The 21,968-nt window shown below is 48.4% G+C and overlaps 1 protein-coding gene across 1 annotated transcript in view; it reads right to left on the bottom strand.

Moving 5' to 3' along the window:
- The window catches only part of ANOS1 (anosmin 1), a gene marked incomplete at its 5' end in the record, with an annotated part of 172,503 nt that overhangs the window by 14,635 nt on the left and 135,900 nt on the right, over positions 1-21,968 (bottom strand). Inside the window, 3 exons of the mRNA XM_080795728.1 lie at positions 7,836-7,982; positions 16,247-16,391; positions 18,908-19,113. Of these exons, the coding sequence (XP_080651854.1) occupies positions 7,836-7,982; positions 16,247-16,391; positions 18,908-19,113 (498 nt within the window). The remainder of the gene's footprint in view (positions 1-7,835; positions 7,983-16,246; positions 16,392-18,907; positions 19,114-21,968) is intronic.

Below are 21,968 nucleotides of genomic sequence, written 5' to 3' on the forward strand. Positions count from 1 at the left end.
AAACGGAAGAAGAGACAAAACCGTGAAACAGACTCTTAACTCTAGAGAACTGATGGTTCCCGGAGGAGGGGGAGGGGTGTTGTAAAATAGGGGAAGGGGACGGACACGACAGTCATCACGGTGAGCACTGAGTAGTACACGGGATGGTTGGACCACGGCATTGTCGTCAGAGCCTAACATGACACTGCCTTTTAACGGCACTGGAATGAAAATAAAATATAAAAATGCTAATTCAGAAAGATACATGCACCCCAAAAGAACTCTTAAACCACTCAGTTGTACACCTGAAGTGTAGAGCACCGCGTGTTAATTATACTGGATTCTTTTTCCAAATGCAGACCACAAAATGCCCACCCTTGTGTTAGTTGAGTTCTAACTCATTTACACACATGTCCTGTCCTCCTTAGCTTCATCTTGGCAATTGTGAAAACCCTGCAAGTCTGCATTTAGGATATGACCTCGGGACCCAGTCTGTAACTAGAATATGAAACACAGCATCATCAAACCAAGTGTTTCCTCAGGGGATACATTCGACAATTCTATGCTAAGTGCCCGTGTTGCTGTGCTTCTCGAACTGAAGTTCTTCCTTCCACAAATGAACTATAACGTTCTGGAGAGGTATTTTTAAATACGGAAATCTACTTCCGGTGTGTTTCAACTCTGATTCGAAATCTAGATGTATCTAATCTGTTTCTAAAATGTAATTAACTCAGAGTCTGGCGTAAATTCAAGGCTGCCGAACATTTTTTTAAGGATTTATTTATTATAGAGAGGGGGAGTCCGAGAGCGCGAGCGAGTGTGAGCGGAAGGGGCAGAGGGGAGAGGAAGAGACACTGCCAGGAAGACTCCCCAGGAAGACTCCCCACTCACCGTGGGAGCCGAGCCCGACATGGGGCTCAATCCCCAGACCCTGAGATCATGACCTGAGTCCAAACCAGGAGTCGGAGGCCCAACGGACTGCACCACCCAGGCGCTGCAAGGCTGTACATTTTTTAATTGAATGTTCATCTCTAAATTCCAAAAGTCGAATGATCAAGAGTGCTGGGTGATTGAACTCAGAGCTTGGAGAAAGAGAGGCCGTCTTGGAGCGCCACAGGACAGCCGTCATAGCAAAGAAGGGAAGTCACAGCAGTGGCAGCCCGGCACGAGCACTTGGGAACACATCGGAAAACGCGACTTCCCTGGGGCAGGGATTTCCGTTCTTTGCAGCATCTCCAACACGGGAAATAGCACCCGGTATGCAGCAGGTGCTCAAGCAAGATCAGCTGAATGACTTCCTTTCACAAACTAATACCTGTTCTCTCTGCATTTGTAAAAATGCTTTGATCAGACAGATTTTCCGATTTTGTACAATTCTGTAAAAGAAAAAAATGGAACACCTACTTGGCAGAAGGCATTTCTACTCAAAGTAGAAGTAGGAAGGTTTTCTCTCTCTTTTTGAGCTAATTTTTCACATTTCTGGAGTGCAAACACTAAGTCTAAACCAAGAAGCCTGAAAGAATCAAGTGTGGACTTTGTTGCCACACAGTAAAACGGAACTGTTGTCTGTAGAATAATAAAATTACTAACTAATAAAAGTAGCCAAGTGCACATTCCTTTTAGGGCTGCAGATTCATTCTTGAGGGTATGTCTTTCCTTCCAGAGCATTCAGTGTTACCCCCCAGCTACACAGGCACTTTGTTGGGCTAACACGTGATGTTTGAGTCATTTCCCTTCAGAATAATGTGCTGTGTCATCATAAATAATACAAAAAAAAAAAAAAAAAGGCCGCTCTCCCTTTGGGAAATTTCAAGGGAACTGAACAGATTTGTGCTTGTGAGTTCCTAGCTCCAAGTCCAAAACCAACATGCTGGCCACCCTCGCTTTTTTAGGAAATGTGACAGATATCTAGAAACCCATTTCTACTTACAGTTTTATCTTAACTAGTAAACAAAATTCTCATCTACTCTGATCTGTCACAACCATTCAGGTTTTTTAAGGTTTTCAACCCAGTGTATCCACGGGTGGAAATCATTTATGATTCAAGAATACTCAATTGAGGTACCTTTCTCAGAATTTTTTTTCCTATTTTCATATTGCTTTTCATTTTTATTTTTTTATTATGATCAGTTAGCCAACATATAGTACATCATTAGGTTACGATGTAGTGTTCAAAAAGCATTTGAGATGCGTCTAGCGGGTTGCATAGGGTGCACACAGTGTATGATTTTACCGAGTCAAAAAGTCCAGAAAAGCCAGCCAAAGGATCCTTTCGCAGGACAGAGAAAGATCTCACATTCACATTCTACCCAGAATTTGCAGAATAGTGGGACCGTGCGTTGACTTAAAAGGGGTCTCATTTCCTACATGTGCAATAGTTATAAAGAGCATACGCTCCATCAATGTCTCAGGGAACTCGGGTTTGGGATTCTGTAGGTCCTATGGTGCGTGCCCAATGGGCTTCTGGAAGAGAACAGGTGTGCGATGAGTTTGGAACACCTGCTGTGTACCTCACTGAGCACAGGATTCCCCGAAGTTTCCAGTCTCCTTCTACAGAGGGCTCTGGCACAAGGACGCTCCGCTGAGTTTTAGACATTAATTTGGCTTTCAAATTAACGGCAAAAGGGACATGGGATGGACATAATTTAAGGAAAAGGACTTTTTAGAAAAAAGACAACTTTAGTTACGGCATGACTTGTTCTTGGTCCCCAAGTGGCCGTGTGACCTGGTGGAAAGCGACCTCCCTGTGCAGACACCAAGAGCAACGTCAGTGCCGCCCCGTCAATCCGGTTCAATCCACGTTCCGACCACAGAACGATGTCCTGAGCTGTATAAGAGTATTAACTATTTCATGCCGCCGACAGAGCGCAGTGATGGTTAATCCCACTTCATCTGCCAAACGGAATGCTTAGAATTCATCGCATTTGGGTTGCAAATTCAATCATGAGACCATTTGTGAAAGTATCATACCTTGTTGTCTGCAAAGGAAGAAAACAGAGCCGGTCCTAAAGCCCCAAGAAGCGCCTAGCTCAGAGGCGCCCGCCCTCCTTCCTGGAGTCCTGCTTCCCCTCTGCCCTTGGGCCAGCCTCCAGGGCTCCACCTACAGGAAACCCCGTAAGAACCCTGACATTTGTGGGGTGATGACTTTGTGCTGGGCACTGTCCCCAAGCACTCGGTATGTGTACTATCATTTAATCCCACAACAAACCTACGACACAGTCTATCATTTTCCCTTTAGTTCGTCATGTTAATACAGTAAATGAGGAAAAGTCCTTGACATTCTCATTACTTTCAAGAAGAATACGTGATAAAAATCAATATGCATCCATGAGGAAAACACTGCAGATAACAGCAATGGGGGATGGGGCGTCTGGGGGGCTCAGTCGGTTCAGCGTCTGCCTTCAGCTCAGGTCATGATCCCAGGGTCCTGGGACTGAGCCCTGTGTTGGGCTCCACGTTCAGCGGGGGGTCTGCTTCTCCCCCTCCCTCGGCCCCTCCCCCCACTCATGCACGCTCTCTCTCTGAAATAAATAAAATCTTCTTTTAAAAAAAGGAAAAAGCAGTAGGGGATTTTGTTCATCTGGTGAAGTGTGTCTACTAAAATCTTACAATTAGACATCACGCCTGGGGTTAAGGTGCTCAGTGACCTTACTGTGCAAATCGTATCATGGCAGATACGTACATCAGGTCATCACACTGTGCACCTCAAATATGTACCACGTCCTAGGGCGATTCTACTCCCATAAAGCTGGTGAAGATAAAAGCAGCAGATACTTGCATATGGACATAAAATCCGTTATGTCCACTTGCACACACTTGTGTTCGTGCACGCACGCACACAGATCGCATTACATCGCCCACTGCCCCTGTGAGATGGGCACCGTGACTCCCTTTTTTAGATGAGAAACTGGTGTGCTGAGTGGGGAGTGATTTGCCTGACACCACACAGTTGGTGAGAGGTTCACCTGGGCTTTTAAACAAAATATATCTCAGTTTAAAGACCGTATTCTTAAAGTCCATGTTATTGTGGCTCAAATGGTAGTTTACAAGCGTGCAATGTTTTACGTATAATAATTCCTTACAGATGTTTAGAAAAATGACTTTCCTCAGCCGTCAATACCATTACCTTGTTTCCATATAACTAGAATTACTAGTAGATCTTCAACCAAGTAACCAAGAGGAAGAAAAGAAAGCAGTGCTTCTGCTTCACCTCCGCTTTGAACACACACAAGTGAGGGAGTCAGAAATGAAAAACAAACGTCGCGCCTGCAGTGATCACTCCTACGGCGTCCCGCACTGAACGTCACAGCCAGCGTTACAGCAAGGGACAGAAGGGAACCGCCCCAGGTCTGGGAAGGAAAATCCCACATTCTCATCATGCACCTGCTACGTGGTTGCTTTTAGCGGAAAATGGGAAGAATCATCAAAGGAAATGCAATGAGCAAGGGACTAGAACAAGAGAGTCCGATTCGCCATCAAGACATTGAGAGAGGATGTATTTATCTGTATGACAGGCACAGTTAGAAAATAAAACTGAAGGGCCCCTCGGTGGCTCAGTGGGTTAAGCCTCTGCCTTTGGCTCAGGTCATGATCCCAGGGTCCTGGGATCGAGCCCCGCATCGGGCTCTCTGCTCAGGGGGAGCCTGCTTCCCCCTCTCTCTCTGCCGGCCTCTCTGCCTACTCGTGATCTCTCTCTGTCAAATAAATAAATAAAATCTTAAAAAAAAAAGAAAAGAAAACTGAGGAAAAGTACGCATGTATAGCATGGGATCGCAATAAACACCAACACCTTAGAATAATCCTATTAAAACTATTATAGGCTCTGCATTACACATTATAAATCACTGTTGAGAGAAAACTTTAAAAACCGGAATAAAGTGGTAACGTCAAGTGTCGAGATTTTTAAGATGTGAATTCTCAGTCGTTACCGTATGTTGACTGTAATTTCAATAAAGATCTCACAAGGTTTTTATGGACACTGACAGATTAATATAAATACTGATAGTAAAGCACAAAGGACCCAAAACAGTCAAGACAACTTGAAAATGAAGTAAAAAAAACTGAAGAACTATGATTAAAAATATTTACAGATTTACAGTAGTTAAGACAACGTGGTAATGCCACAAAGTTGGGAGGAAAAAAAGCCAAATGACTTCACAGAAAGTTAAAAAGATAAGTGCTCATACTTGTGATGTAGGGCCGGGGCAGCAGCCCAGAGTTAAATAAAGGCCGCTCTGTGAGCTGCCGCTCAGGAGGGACAGAAGCATAAAGGAGCAGTGAGCCCCACACGTAAACTCAGTTCCAGCCGCAAGACAGCCCCAGAGAGAAGGGGGAGGCGGTGCAAGTTCCAGGACGTGAGGGAGGATCTGTGTGACCCTGTGTAAGCAAAGCTCCTCAACCAGGACAGCGAGAGCTCTCACCCACAGAACCAGAATGATGGATGGGTCCCCCCTACACCGCAGAAGCACTGAGGAAGGAAGGATCGGTCACACAAGGAGAAAACGCTGAAACCAGGGAACGGGCGGTTGACTCCTACACTCAACGTGTAAAGGCCTCCTGCAGGACGGACAGCGCGGCTGAAGAGCTTAAAAATGCAATCTCAGACAGCATGGAGCCATCGAGATGCAGGTCCCAGAACTGTTCAACTCAAGAAGATGGAAACGCCACATGGCAGAGAAAGGGGGGTGCACCGGGGACGATCGTGCCCTGAGAGTGGGAATGGAAGCTGCAACCACTGTGGCAAAGTGTCACGTCTTCCAAAGCTCCGCATGCTCCAATCACCCAGGGGTCCCCCTCGTCCGGGGGAACATGTGCATCAAAGACCTGTGTTCACGGCAGCCCTGTGCTGCAGAGCCGCCCAGCGGGCCAAACCAAATCCCCAGCCCCTGCTAAAAAGAGCCATCGGTGGAGCTCCACACGGGGCTAGGGCAGCACTAGCCGTGCATGAAGTATGGCTTCCCCAACAGAACGAGGTCGTTTCCCGCTCCCTGGATCTCGTGCACTCGAGAGGCCCAACGTGCGCGGTATGGTTCCGAGTGATAAACATTTCAAATATCAGCAAGACAGATCAAGTTTAGAAGTCACGACGGCAGTGGTCGCTCTCGTATGCTTAAGAAGTATTCTCAATGCGTACATCTGTATTTCGTTATATGTTCATGTTTTCATGCTCTTGTATGCTTAAGAAGTATTCTCAATGCATACGTTTGTATTTCATTATATATTTATAGTTTCAATATTAATGTTTTACTACGGATATAGTTCTAATCTAAAATCAGTAAATGTAATAGAGCAAATAAATTTTGTAATTTAATAATGATCCTAAAACTTATTATGCTTACGAATAGGGATATATATGAATGAATAACTTTTAATAAATAATACTGAATAAACAGAATTTAGTTTTAATTAACCTATGAGAGTAATAAGACATTAATAGTAATTGTAATATCATTTTAGCTGCAGAATGGATGTCGGCAGCTTAGAAAAACATTCTGGAACAAGAAGAACTCCAGCTCCAATATTCCTTTTTTTTTTTTTTTTTGCTCATGAAGGTTCTCTGATCAGTGTGGATCCCAATGTGGGGCTTGAATTCACAACCCTAAGACCAAGACCTGAGCTGAGATCAAGAGTCAGACGTTCAACCAACTGAGCCACGTAGGCGGCCCCCCAACACCAACGTTCTGTGTAACTCTGTACTTCAGAAGAACTGGAAAAACTGTTAAAAGTGAACTCTGGGAACAATCTGTCTTTCCTTTGTTTCCAAGGCATACGAGTGATAGACATGGAAATGTACATCAAATAATTCCAAAAATACTATTTCGATAATGCAGGCAAAAATCTTACGGATAAAGAAAACCAAAGAAAACGAATTTATCCTAAAGACAACTATTCAAATAAAGACTCAAAACAGAATTAACTCCAAGGGTAAATCTGGCTTGCAGTATTAATTGTAAAATGGAAATTCTGAAGACTCCCAAGAGTTTTGCTGTAGTGGAATGATGGTGTGTTAGGATATTGTGGTGTGTCCGTACACAGAATTGAGTTACACAGGGCAAAAGAAATCCAGGATAGTGCAGAATGCTCCTACATTATATGAAAATGTGTATGTTTTACAGACATATGTGTACCCGTGTGTGTGTATAAAGAACTAAAGGAAGAACAGAAGTGTAGGAAACTTTTGAAAGGACATCTGCCGAAATACTGTTTCTAGGAGACCATACTGAAATAAGTGACTTCTTTCTCTATTTGCCAAATTATCTGGGTTTTGTGTCTTTTTTTAAACGAAAAACTAATTTGGAACAAAACTTTATAGAGCAGGATAATGAGTACTTTGAGTGTTTTGGAGACAGGATTGGCCTTCTGGGAAACCAGTGAAGATAGCCGAATATCCCTGAGATGATAAAATGCAACCAGCTGACCGACGACGCCGATTTCTAAACATGATACAGGTTCCTGGGAGAGAAGCGGCAGCTCACTCAGACTTCACAGCAGCAGGAATTTTTTAAAAAGATCTAAATGTTTTGTTCGGGTTCTGTTTCCCTTAATGTCACCCCCATGGCGGGGCACCTGGGTGGCTCAGTCAGTTAAGCATTTGCCTCTTGGTTTCAGCTCAGGTCATGGTCTCAAGGTCGTGAGATCCATCCCCACACTGGGCTCTGTCCTCAGCGTGGAATCTGCTTGAGATTCTCTCTCTCCCTCTGCCCTCCCCTGCCTCATGTTATCTCTCTACAATAAATCTTTTTAAAAAACCCAAAAAATTGTCAACACCATGGTTCGACCCTGACTCTTTCACTAGCGCCCTGGTGTCACTGGGCTACTTAACGCAGATAACAAATCGTCAGAGAGCATTTGCGTACCTTCGGTCTTTTTCCAGTAGACCTTCACCTGCAGTTGGTTGTCTTGATAGAAGGGGGCTCCGATTTCCAGGAGCCGCGCGGGCCGTCGTCGTTGGAAAGGGGGCTGCACGTGCATCGTGCTCTTTCCCGTTTTCCCAAGTTGCTCTTCTGCAACAGAGTACAACACTGTGATTTCCTGGTCAAAAGTAATCTATTATCAGTATACAGTTGCCAGGTGGGACAGCTGCTCTGACTTAAAAAAGAGGGGCGAATGGTATTTCTCATTATATGTATTTTTTGTAGTTGTAAAGAAAATAAATGGAATACTACGAAAATACCATGTGGCCTCAATAGCCAAGCATTGGAAAGAGCCTCGATGTCCAATGACAGATGAATGGATAAAGATGATGTGGGATATATATACAATGGAATACTATGCAGCCATCAAAAGAAATGACATTTTGCCATTTGCAACGACGTGGATGGAACTAGAGGGTATTACACTGAGCAAAATGAGTCAATCAGAGAAAGACAATTATGCTATGATCTCACCAATATGAGGAATTTGAGAAACAAGACAGAGGATCATAGGGGAAGAGAGGAAAAAATGAAACAAGACAAAACCAGAGACGGAATCAAACCATAAGAGAGTCTTAATTTCAGGAAAAAACTGAGGGTTGCTGGGGGATGGGGGGTTGGGAGAGGGTGGCTGGGTGATGGACACTGGGGAGGCTATGTGCTATGGTGAGTGCTGTGACGTGTGTAAGCCTGATGATTCACAGACCTGTACCCCTGAAACAAGTAATACATTCTATGTTAATAAAAAAAAAAGAAGAAGAAAAAAAACCACGTGGCCTGAGAACAATACAGAGAGCTCTTCCTGGACATACCAGCATGATACATCAATGCCCAGACAAGGCCCTACATGTTCAATCGACTTTGTACATGAAATACTAAGGGTCAGCAAATGCAGTGCAATGACACATCAGACGGGGAGTGGAGCTGAAGGGCGCATTCATCCGTTCATCCATTCGCTCCTTGTTTCTTGTCAGTACTCAGTGACCACTTCCTAAGTGTCCGGCAGTGAGCCAGAGACTGCAGATACAAAGCTCGTGCTTCGGGAGTGGACACACGTGGGAGTGATCCTGCACACTGTAGAGAGTGCTCCCAAAGGCTCGCACGCGGGGCATAGTCAGGAGGGAGCACAGGGAGGAAAGGAGGAGGTGTTTGCATCTCACAAGCAGCTGGTGCCTATGCTTTGGAAAAGCAGCCAAAGAGTGTTTGTGGAAACGAGTTACAAGAAGAGGCTAGGACGGCTGCAGTAGACTGCTTTAGGAAAGACGAGACTGGGTCCATACGCATATTCACCGCTCTTTCTTAACATGATTTTCCCCCACCGTCAGTGTAACACTGCATTCACCGCGTACTTATTGCAAAGCAAAGACGATGTAAACGTGAATCAGAAGGACCCGAAGCTCACATGTCCCACATGCAGTGGCACCAGAGAAAGTCTCTAATCAAACAAGACACCAGGAAACATTCCTCTGAATGAGGTGATTCAAAATGTGATTTCTACCACCCTAGGCCAGGCCACGTCTTCCCCATCACGGTTTCATGGCGCAACCGGCTCTCCTTTTACTCTTCCTTTCATTTTCCTGTTTCGATGCAGCTGCAGCTTTCCCATTTGTGCCGTTCTTAATCCGCACAGTCTGCCAGGCTCCCTCGTCACTAGGTTCCAGACCCCGTTTGCTCAGAATGCACTGGCCGGCTCTCCCCGTCCGTGCTGGGTACGACACTCTGTCCTCCCGTCGTCCCCACCTGTCTGCTCTGCATGACTATTTCCATTCTTACCGTCGTCCTACGAAACAGCAGGGTCAGCCAGCTGTTAGTCGAGGGCTGGACGGTGAACATTTTGGCTTTGGGGCCTGGGCAGTCCCACCCCAGTCCTCAGCTCTCCTGATGGCTCAAAAGCAGCCACAGATCTGCAAACAGAGGGTGTGGCCGTGGGCCACTACCATCTTAATTACAAAACCAGGCGGTGGGCTGGATGTGGCCCGTAGGCCACCGTTCGCAGACCCCCAAGAAAGTGACGTCAGCCTGCGCGTACTCAAAACGAAACCCATGGGGTTCAAAAGCACTAAGAAGAGTGTCCAGTTCCACGCAGGTGCGGCAGCGGCGACAGTGAGCTGTAACCCCAGCGCCGTCTTCCATCAGGTTCCCGCTCCCCCGTGCATCATGGGCCGCTTCCGTTTATGGCGTCAGGCTATTAGCTACAGGGTTTTATAATAAGGATCTCAGAACTTCCCACTGACCTCAGATCTCTCCTTTACCCAATGCCTAGTTTGGGAAGTGGCATGGTTAGAAACTCGACCAAACTTTCTGCTTTCTGAGTCCCAGGAACCCGGTGGAGGAGACCAGACCGAGCGGCACATTCTGTCTACCGATGAGAACCTTTCCCGACAGGACCGTGAGGTGCACGTGCTCGGGAAGGAGCCCGGGGAACTTGCAGGGAAATCTGCACTGACCGCCCACCGCTCCTCACACCAGCACACGCACAGGATCACCTATGCAACGATTCAAAGGGAAGGGACGCTTAATGTTACTCAGGTTCTAACATACAACATTGTGTTTTAAATAAATGTTTGTGTTCAAATTGTGTTCAATAAATGTTTGGATTCCCAAGAACATTTGTGAGGCTCCAGGCTTCTGCACCCAAATCCAGTGTGTATACCGAGGGTTTATCATACCACCAGCCGGTCTCAGACACCAGCGGGGTGTCCTACAGTTCAGCTCAGTTCTGACACCGTGTACTCTAAGATGACATCAGATCCCCTACAGACACCATCCATGTGCAGGGGGGTGTCCCCCTCTGACACCGTCTACACCATCTACTTTCAGATGACATTGGATCCCCTATGGACACCATCCATGTGCAGGGGGGTGTCCCCCTCTGACACCGTGTACCCTAAGATGACATCAGATCCCCTACAGACACCATCCACGTTGGGGGGTGTCCCCCTCTGACACCGTCTACACCATCTACCTTCAGACGACATCGGATCCCCTATGGACACCATCCATGTGCAGGGGGGTGTCCCCCTCTGACATCGTCTACACCATCTATCTTCAGATGACATTGGATTCAATATGGACACCATCCATGTGTGTGAGGGGTATCCCCCTCTGACACCGTGTACCCTAAGACAACATCAGATCCCCCTAAGACACCATCCACGCCGGGGAGTGTCCCCCTCTGACACCGTCTACATCATCTACCTGCATACAGCACCAGATCTTCCCGGGTAAGGGCTCGGTCCTGTAGGACTGTGCCCCACTTCAGACACTTGTCATAATTCCAGACTGTCACCTGTGACTCTCACTACCTGCTATTGAATGGAGATTCCAACCACCAACTCCTTGGGCTCGATGACTTTGCTGGAGTGGTCACAGAACTCAGAAACATTTACTCACCAAGCTACCTCCCAGTTTATTATAAAAGGCTGTACGTCAGGATGAGCCCGGTGAGGAGATGCCCAGTCAGGTCCGGGAGAAAGGGGCACAGAGCCTCCGCGCCCGCTGAAGTCCAAACTCGTTCTACTTATTACAAACCACAGCCTCACCGGCTCGCGCGTGAGAGGCGCTGGGTCATCCCCCAGCGAGAACCAGCAGTGCAGAGAGCTTGGAGCACACGCGGGCTGGGCCCGGACAGAGAACCCACAGGGCTCTCGGGCAAAACTCATCCCTTTCCTGATCACCACGGACGTCAAGAATCCTGCTGGTCACAGCAAAAGTATCTGTTAACTAGTAACTAAGGACTTAAGATTTTCACAAACGAACTTATGGCTTGTGAAACCCCTTTAATAATCTGTGACTTTGAGAATTCGCCAGTGGATAAGCAAAAGTTTAGATACTATGCTTAATCTCTAGGTGAGTTTTACCTTCGTACTTTATTATGTCCTACACACACTTTTGTTTTCCATTGCATACACGTAAGGATGTAGTTTTCCGTATCTCAAGATGGAAGTGTGGCTGCTTTATTGAAATGCACGAGCGCGTAGGGTTGCCGAGCCCCAAACCACAAGGAAAGGACAGAGACATGGGGCTCCGTGCTAGGAGTGTGGCCCTGGCTCCGAGGGCCAGTCATGTTCCATCCGTATTACATCAAAATGCACTAAAATCATTTCTCTGTGTTGTGAAAAGATCGGAGGTCTGATGGATACTCTTTATCAGTCCCCAAAGTGAGACAACTGAACAAGTTCGCTATTTTTCTCAAATGTCAAAATTCTGATTAATTTTACAGATCAAGATCCTCACCATATGTCCTCTCTGCTCCATTTTTTATTCTGAAGAGCTAGAAGAAAACCCCAGCCAGGAGTCTTACATCGTTCCTCCTCCGAGGGGCCCTTTTATGATACGACGTGAGCAGTCAGCTTCTGCTTACGTGGAGATTTTTGTCACTGAAACGCCTAGTGGCCGGCAGACCTGGGAAAATGTAACTCAAAAAGTAATTTACATGCTGGCATTTACTACCCTCTTTCCTATAAAATGTCACTTCCCTTGCTTATACCATAAAGTTGTAATTATCCTTTATTTCTCGTTGGTCTGCGATGAAATGTACAGTGTTCTTATAAAAGTCATACACTAGGGGCACCTGAGTGGCTCAGTCCACTAAGCATCTGCCTTTGGCTCAGGTCATGATCTCAGGGTCCTGGAATCGAGTCCCACATCAGTCTCCCTGCTCAGCAGGGAGCCTGCTTCTCCCTCTGCCTCTGTAGCTCCCTCTGCTTCTTCTCTCATTCTTTCTCTGTCCAATCAATAAATATTTTTAAAAAGGAAGAAAAGTCATATCCTAACCTGCATGAGATTGCATATCAACACGAGCACGTGACATCCTGACAAACATTCAGCTACATCCTGCACAGTCCTTGGCAAAGCCTGTCTCTTCCACAGGACACGCTGAGACCAAACGACACGCGTCAGGCCAGGTCATCTGAGCGATTCGTGACTTCTCCTCTGTCACCTTTCTGAAGCCACAGGAGGGGCATCAGCTAATCCTCAGAATAAAGTGGCCTTTGAGGCGTTAACTATTGTAACCCTTCATTGACCAGGTGAAACATTATCGAATCTTACAAGATGACGAGAAAGTGACATTAGTGCTCAGAACCAGCCCGTCCAATGAAAGCTGGCTCCGGCGGCAGGTAAGAGACGGATTCCCGCATTTATGGAGCGACACTGCTCCGTGTGGGTGCACGTGGGGCACAGCCACAGACAGATCTGTGCTCCGTGACCTACGTGAGAGCTTGCTTCGGTGGACGTTCTTTGCCAGGTCGGAAAGCGGTGGGCTTCGAGCCACGGTGGAGTCGGCCGTATGCACAGGGAAGGAGGTTTCCGCCTCGCACTACAGAGGACGGGGAGCGGAGACGTGGTGTGGTCCTGCTTACGGGGACCCGCGTGCCTTTCCGGGACCGAGCAAGCGGACTCTCTGTGCCATACGGCTGAAGGCGCGGCAGAGGCAGGTCTACGACCATCCTGGAGGCAGTGGGAGACAAAGCTCCTCAAAGAGCGTCTCGCCGACCCGGCGGGCTTGCGGGGGCTGCAGCAGGCAGAGTGGGGAAGCCCCGATGCACCTCTGCGGGGTCCCCAGGGCCCCCCGCGCAGCTCGGTCCGGGCGTGACCGCGGCAAGGGGCACCACGGAGAGCCCCGTACGAGGGGACGCGGAGCTCGCAGTCTTTCCCTCCTTGTTCTCGCCCGTGGGAGCGCACACGAGTCACGGCAGTCTGCACGCCCGCGCCAGTTTCTAATGGGGAAGGAATGTTGTTTACCGCAACAACCAGGACACACTGACTTTACACGACGGATGAAGTCCCCACCAGGACGAACAAAAGGCCTGAAGGATTCGGGTCTGAGGAGGAGGCTGGGGAGGGACAAGGGGGGAAGCCGTGAAGGACAAACTCTGCGGAGAAGACGAAGAGGTGACAGTCAGGAGGCAGAAGGGGGAGACCCGTTACATGGCGGGTATTTCTAAAGCACGAGTATGGCCGCCATCTACAAAACGGGTAGTTAAGAAAGACTGGAGACAAATACAAATCAGGACAGTATTTCAATTCTAAGAAAGAGGTGGGAATGGCCTAAACATGGCAACGAATTTCACAGATCCCACGTACAATCTGACACTAGAGACAGAACGGCTTTTTAAAGAATGGAATTTCTGGAGAAAAAGGAAAGAGAAACCTGAAGAAGGTGTCTTGGGCTCTGGTGTGCACAGAAGGGTGAAGGGTGAAGCCATCCGCAGCAGGAGAGCCCGGGAGACGTGCAGGTGTGCTGAGCACCTGTTAGTCTGAGCACCTGTTAGTCTGAGCACCTGTTAACTGCAGAGAGCCTGGGAGAGGAGCAGGAGTGCTGAGCACTTGTTAGTCTGAGCACCTGTTAACCACAGAGAGCCCGGGAGAGTAGGTGTGCTGAGCACCTGTTAGTCTGAGCACCTGTTAACCGCAGAGAGCTCGGGAGAGGAGCAGGTGTGCTGAGCACCTGTTAGTCTGAGCACCTATTAACTGCAAGAGAGCCTGGGAGAGGAGCAGGTGCATGCCATCTGAGCACCTGTTAGTCTGAGCACCTGTTAACCACAGGAGAGCCTGGGAGAGGACCAGGTGTGCTGTCTGAGCACCTGTCTGTTCACCCCCAAGTGCAGGTGCTGAGCTAACAGCTGAGTACAGGACTCGGGCGCTCAGGCTGTGGTCCGGCCAGCAGACACGGGGAGTCAGCAGCACACAGATGGTGGCCGAGTCCATGCGACTCATGGATGTGACTCGGGGACAGCCCTGCCTCCCACTTCCCCTTCCTTCCTTCTCCCCTAGGGGAGGAGTGTGACCTCTCTGCACGCTCAGTGCTCTTTCTGGTCTCGGCGCCCACACGCACTCCACACTCATACGGGCTGATGCCCGTGCCTCGGGGGCCCACGGCGCCCTCCCTGCTCTTCCCGGCTCTCCTTTCCCACCACGACCTTAGTGTCTTCTGCTTCCACGGTTCCCCACGGCTCCGTGTGCTCCTGTGGGCATGGTATTCTTACAAACTCAGTATGAGGCAAAGATCGGAATGCATCTAGTGTTGCAGTCATGTGCGTGCACGTGTGTGTGCATGCATATGCATGTGTCTTTGTGTGTGCTTGTGTGTGTGTGTGCATGCATGTGTGCGTGCATGCGTATGGGTACGTGCGTGTGTGGGGGTAGGCATGTGTATGTGTATACATGTGTGTGTGCGTGTGCATGCACAAGCACATGTACAGGAATGCATGATACCCTAGACATGCCCTCCTGGTCTATGCACTGTATACACTCTGTAGCGCACCTGTGTTCATCATGTAAGAGTCTAACACAGGAAGCACCCCCATCGCTAGACACAGTCGTGTAATTCGTAGCCATGCACTTCAGGTAGAGGAACGGAGAGATGACAGGACTGAAAAAAATCAGCGTAAGTTGCTAAACACACAGAAAAGTTTCTATGAGAAGTTTCAGGTAAAAGTTGTGTTGTGCCCCGAGTCGTACAGAGAAATCATAGACTGTTTCAAATACATTTAATCTCCAAAGAGCTGGTTTCTCAAGCAGCTAGGAAGCCCTGTTTCTAGAACCTTTTTGAAAGCCTCATTTCAAACAGCTGCTCGTTCGATCCGATGTTTCGCAGGCGGCGGAAGATGATCACAGGCGATGCCTGCGTCTAACTCCGCAGAGCCCGGCTCGCCTTTCCAAGATTCAGACAAGCTTCCAGCCCGCTATTCCGCCCTCCGCACCAGACCCAGGATGAAAGGCGGACGGCACGGGGCTCTGCTCCTAGGGAATCGACATCACACGCTCCTTTCATGTGCCCCGTTCCCGGAAACCTTGCCAGGCGCTTCTGCGCTGTGGCTCGAACCTGTCCCCTCTCGTGAACAAAGCCGGAGACAAGAAAGTCACTTATTTCTGGCTCCGATGCGAGTGCCATGTGGGACTCTCCTTTTTCTTTGCACAGTTTGGGGCCGACATGCCAGTTTAGGAAAAGCGGAAACTAAGAAACTCTGCAGGGGAATAACGTAGCCCCTGGGATACGCAGCTGCCTTTCCAGAAGGGATGGTGAGCGCCGGGGAGCAGCCGTGGAAATGGGTGTGTCGTGCCACCTGTCACGTTTTTAGGAGACCTAAGTTTTCTTGTTAGATTTCCATTATGACACCAATATATTGCATATCCGGTACATAACCAAAAGAGAAGCTTCCGGGGTGACCCCGTCTGACACGGTCGTCCCAGCGGTCGCCCAGCTCGGCACTGTGGCTTTGCTGCCTGCAACATTTCCGGCTCAGGAAACCTCTCTCTCCCTCTCTCTCTCCCTCCCTCTCCCCCCGCCCCCATCTGGGCGAGTCCCGGCTCCCGTGCTCGCCCCACGGCGACAAGCTCACGGTACTTACGGTGGCCGGCGGCGTGCGCGGGCGTGAAGTGCAGGGAGGCCTTGGCCCCCTTCAGGCGTGTCTGTCCCCAGTACGCGATGGCCTGCAGCTCCACAGTGTAGCCGCGGTCCGGCTGCAGTCGGTCCAGGAGCACGGAATTCCGGGACTGCAGAGGAGACAAGGGGCGCGAAGCCCGTTACGAGCCTGCCCTGCCTGTCCTCTCCGTCCCAGGGCCCGGCGGCCCCCGCGAAGCGTGCGGCCACCGATACCCGACGGAGCCCTCGCTCCCTAAGGCTGCACCGTCTCCCCATCCTGAGAGCCTGAAAATGCGGTTTTACTCTGCATCCAAACACATTTCACCAAAGGCCCAAACCTCTTTTTCGGGAAATGGTTCCTTATCAAATGACTGGATCCTCTCCGATACCATAGGATTAAATAATTCTATCGCCTCCCACCCTAGACACCACCCCGCAGTGACACTGGTTTGTCACACCCTGATGACGCTCATGTTGGCTCATACCCGGAAAAATTATGAGCCAACATTCCCTGTTTCTTCAGTATTTCTTTTACATCTCTGAGGGAATTTCAAAGTGAGTGAGAAAAATCATCCTAAGAAAATGCTTGAAGACTTATGGGTCATCATCGTTAGTATGAAGCCCTCATCCAAGTGTCTGTGTGTAAGGACATTTGTAATTATGATGTAAAGTGACATTTAGGAAGGTCAGGAAGCGTCCTCCGGAGGGCAGGCCCCCGCAGGCCGCGCGTCCCAGCGGAGAGCACCTCCCGTTTCGTGCGGGGAACGCGCTTGCGGCCGGACGGTGTAGCCTGAGACCGTCAGACACGGAGTCACATCAGTAACTCCCATGTTTAAATCCCACAGTCGACTTGTAGCATCCTGACCATGACTTCGGGTCTTGTGAGATCTCTTTTCAGCGAGAGAACGGGCTTTCCGTGGGCTCGCCAGGACCGTGCGCGGATCGCCCACTGAAAATGACAGATGGCTTCGCGACACGGGTCGGGCGTTTGAGGGGAGACTGGTCGGAACTCTGCGGGGCCCGTGCTCTGCCCCTGATCCTGCCAACGAGAAAAGCCCTCTCGGGGCCTCGTGGTGGACGGTCTACCTCTCCAACCCACAGTGTATCTGCATAAACTGCTGATTCTCACTTTCTTCTAAAGAGGGTTTCCTGTCGGATTGCTCTCCTCTCTCCCTAACTCTTACCTCCAGAGTAAAAGAAAATGCACTTTTCAAAGAGCATCGCCTTGGAAAAAATCCCCCTTTCTCCTTATTTACCAAGGATATTGCAATGGCATCTCAGGTGAAGGGAAGCCACGAATCCCCAAAAGGAAAATGTCATAATTCCTTGTGTTCTTTTGGATTTTCCCAGTTTCCAATCCTAACGTTAACTGGATAGATTTTAACACTGAGAATTTAGGGTTGCATAGGACCTAGAGCTTGCCCTCATTGGATCCAAAAATGAAAGTCACTGCTAAGACAGTGGACCTACAGTTTTGGCTACTCTGGCCTATTAATGATTTCAAATTTGCCGTTTCCCTTTTATCTAATTGATATAGAATAGAAATAAATTGCAAAGTTTCCTAGTAACCCGTGATGCTCTTTGCTGACTGATGGTGTCTGGGTGTGTGCCTGTGTGCACACGTGTGTGCATATGTGTGTAGACACCGTAACGGCTGCCCAGGTCACATTTTGCTTTGAACCCCTGTGATCCCAACTTGAGTTCCCCTAAGTTGTCCTATGAGATAAGCATGCATTGCCAATGACCACTTACTGCAAAGTCCTTAAAAATAAAGAACAGAACTGTCAGAAAGTTTCTTAAAAATAAAACCAAAATAGGCATCAGCTAGATATCGTGGATGCGAACTTTTGGACACATGTTTTATAATTCTAAATGGCACAGAAATTAGACTCTTCACTGCCAAAAAAAAAAAACAAAAAGTCTTGTTATCTTTTTAAAAAAATATTTTCAAATGTATTTTTTTATAGAATTCAGCTTTATAAATTCAAGTTTATGTAAGTTTTCTAACTTACATAAGGGGGAAGTTGTGCATGTAAGTTGTCTAACAATAATAAAGGAAACCAAGGGACTCCTTTTTGTGCACTAAGAATTTCATACAATGCCAAATGTTCACTCTCATAGAAATCTCATTTCAGAAAACAGTTCCGCGGAGACTTGACTTCTTGGCATCTGGAAAATAAACCACTCCAAGTTCTTTTAATCAATGAGAGCAATATATTGTGAAACGTGTTTTCTGAGCTGATTAGCTTGCAGAAGAAAATCTGCCGTGACAGGAAAGTCGCGGACTTTTGCTCGCCGACTTCCAAGAATCTCAAAGAAAACCTAAAGGTAAAGGATGTTTTGAGTTCTATCATCTTCTATGACTGGACAGTCAAGACCAAATGGTTTCTGTTTCTTGCCTCTATGGAGTTGCGGCTACCATCTGGATAGGAGTTGCTCAATGAGCTAAATTCGGCTGTTTTTACCTAAAATGTCAAAGGCCACACTTGTGGGCTGGCCCTCCGTTCTCCGCACTTCCTCGGCCCAAGTGAGAGGGACGGGAGGCTTTCCTTCCCTGAGCCCAGCAGAGGCCACCCTCCGATCTGCGGCCTTGAGTTCGAGGACACGGCGCCACAAGATGCCAGTCTTCCTTCTCACGCCCACTTACCCCATCCGCGGTCTTTCTCCGCTTCTTTTTCGTGGGGACAAGGGATTTGCCGCTGACAGTCCAGCTCCAAAACACCTTGTAGTGGTGCACGGGGATGTCTGGTTCCTCGGGGAGATCCCAAACCACAGCCACGGTCACGGTGTTGTCACTGTTTACGGTGGAATTTGCAAGCCGGAGGTTGGCCGGGGCGGGGGGTGCGGACGGGTCTGAAATGCAGGAGAAAGACAAAGCGCACCCTCAAGTACCGAGACGACAGCAAAACCCGTATCCTCGTATGGCTAAGGACTCCATGGCCAACAGGTGAGCACTGCCCTTCCCACGGAGAAAAGCTGAAAACACATACAACCCCTCCGTAAGCTCACATGAAAACACGGACACAAAACAGTAACATACGCTTCTTTGGGCCCCATTTGTAACCCAGAAGGCTCCCTGTAGGCATTTACATACAACTGTAACCCAGCTGAATTTTCACTGTACCGGAATCGATACATTTAGATATGACATGATAACATTGGGGGCACCTGTGTGGCTCAGTCCGTTGAGCGTCTGACTCTCATTTGTGGCTCAGGTCACGGTCCCACGGTCGTGAGATCCAGCCCGCGCCGGGCTCTGCGCTCTGCACAGAGTCTGCGTGATGTTCTTTCTCCTTGTCCCTCTCCCTCTGCCCCTCCCCGTTCACACGCACTCTCTCGACTAAGTAAGATCATTTCTGAAACATGGTGAAATTCCATTTAGGCGGGCTGACATTGAACAGGGCAGCAAAGAAGACCTGCCTATGAACATTCTGGAGAGACAAAGACAGAAATGCAACTCGCACCGGTAACAGCTTTCATCTTAGTGGTCCTGGAGCTTTTGGTCCTTGATTCAGCCAGCGCCACAAAGGGAGATCAGCAAAAACAAAGCGTTTTTGCTACATCTACGCGACAAATTGGATGACATACGGAGAACACCCATTTTTGTCATGTCACCATTTCTGGCTTGTCACATGAACCGAAGCCTTCTCGGCTGTCAAGAGACAGACTAGGCTCTGGAGTGACGACTCCACACATCCCCATTTTAAATACACACACGAAGACAACAAAATACGCCAAAGCTAGACGGTCGTTCCTTCCTGCTCCGCCACCAAGTGAGCAAGCGTATGCCGCTCACCGCAAATCACATACAGATGGTCTCGTTTTAAAACGCCTTCCCAGAGAAATGCCATCAATAATTGGAATTATAATACCATCTGCATCACAAGTGCAAAGAAGTCGTATCTAACTTGATAGAAACGAAGACGACCGAGGGAAAAATACGCATGTTTTTACCGTCAGGGTCGTTCCTGGTCTGGGAATGATGAAAACATGGATTATTATTAAAAATGTCTTGCTTTTCTCCGAGATGGGTAAGGAAGGACTGGAGGTTTGGCTGACTGCTTCGTGTTCTAAAAACAAGAACATTTCACAGCTGCTTTCTCAGGGGAGTGCCTAATCCCCAGCACGTTTCGTGACACTCTCCACCGGGTGGTTCTGACAGTCCAGGTCAGGAACCTTCTGGGAGTGCCCAAGACGTGCATCGGGACGAGCGCATACGGTGAGTCCCCGTGGGGCCCTGCATGCATGTATTTTCTGTATTTACATAAATATGTATTTACAGGTTTTATGTAAGCTATTCTCGATGTCAAAGGCTCACGCAGTTCTGAAGTAGGTGACCTCCTGGCAGGTGACCGCTCAGAAAACACGGCGCCCGGTGGCCGGAAAGCAGGCGGCGTGCACCTGACTCCCTTCTGCACGAGCTGGAAGATGCTGGTCTCCCTCAGCCTGGACACAGGAGGCTGCTGAGAAGCCCCACTCCTGTCATCCACCCGCACCGCCTTCTCCGGGACTCACGGCCGCCGCTCGACACCGCTCTGCTGCACGTCCCTTCGGTCCCACGGGACGTGGGTGCTCCTCTCGGCCCTCCCCTCTGCGCCCTTGTGCTCACAGCCCTTCCTGCAACGGACTGATATGTGCTTCTTTGCGGTCTGACTCCGCTCCCGATAACGAAAGTTCTATGAGGAGAAGACTTCTTTTTTAATCTGTTTTGTTCACTTCTGTAGTCCCAGCGTTGAGAAGGGGGCCCGGCACACATAGTAGGCACTCAGGAAACGGTCGCCGAACGAGTAGATGAGTGGATAAAACGTTTCCTAACTGTCGGCATTAATTTGTAAGGCGATATTCCACTGCGAGATTGGAATCCTGCCGGCTGGAGTGGGTGAATCCTACCAAGGCCGTGAATGGCAAAATCAGAGGGGAGCCTCCTTCGGGCTTGAAATAAGAGACTCCGGGCCATTCCCCTTCCTCTGCATTGCGGTAAGACTCCATCTGTAACCCAGACACCCCCAAACTATCACAATTCAAGTTACAAAGCAAAAGGCAACTGCCGACCCTGGTTACTGGCCTGACTGTCCTCCATAAACCAAATATTCATTTGTCTGTTCATGTGCTATAGACGTCGGGAGGGCGGCAGCCTGCCCCATTTCTCTAATCTGGAGAGATTTCATTTTCAGTCTGAAAATTCCCATAGTCAAGCCATCCTCTGCCTTGTGGGATGGCTCCCTGCATCACAAAGGAAAATACAGTCCCTTTGATGAATCACACAAAATCCCTTCTTTCAGTTTGCAGGATGTCTTCATTGCATTCAAATTTTGACATGTCTACTTGGAAGTCTATTGTGAAAATATATATATATATATATATATATATATAAAGAAGCTACATTTTAATAAAAACCCTAAGGGATTCTACAATTTATTTACTGGGTACTTTTTTTAGAAACTGGAGAAGGTCTTCAGGTTAGAGAAGTAAAGTGACTTTCCCAAGGTCATTCAAGTCATGGGTGGCAGCAGAGTCAGAGACTGAAAAGGAGGGTGGGGAGAGGAAGTTGAGTTTCTACAAAGAAGCCTACACAAGCCACACATCTACCCATGTTCTATGTCTTCATCAAGACCGCAGGCCGGTGCGCCTACAGAAGGAAAGTACACAAAGCCCTTTCGTGGGCAAAGTGTCCATCGTAATGGTCTAGTGCAGGGACTGACAACGTC

This window comes from Martes martes, assembly GCF_963455335.1.
Source record: "Martes martes genome assembly, chromosome: X".
Classification (NCBI taxonomy): Eukaryota; Metazoa; Chordata; class Mammalia; order Carnivora; family Mustelidae; genus Martes; species Martes martes.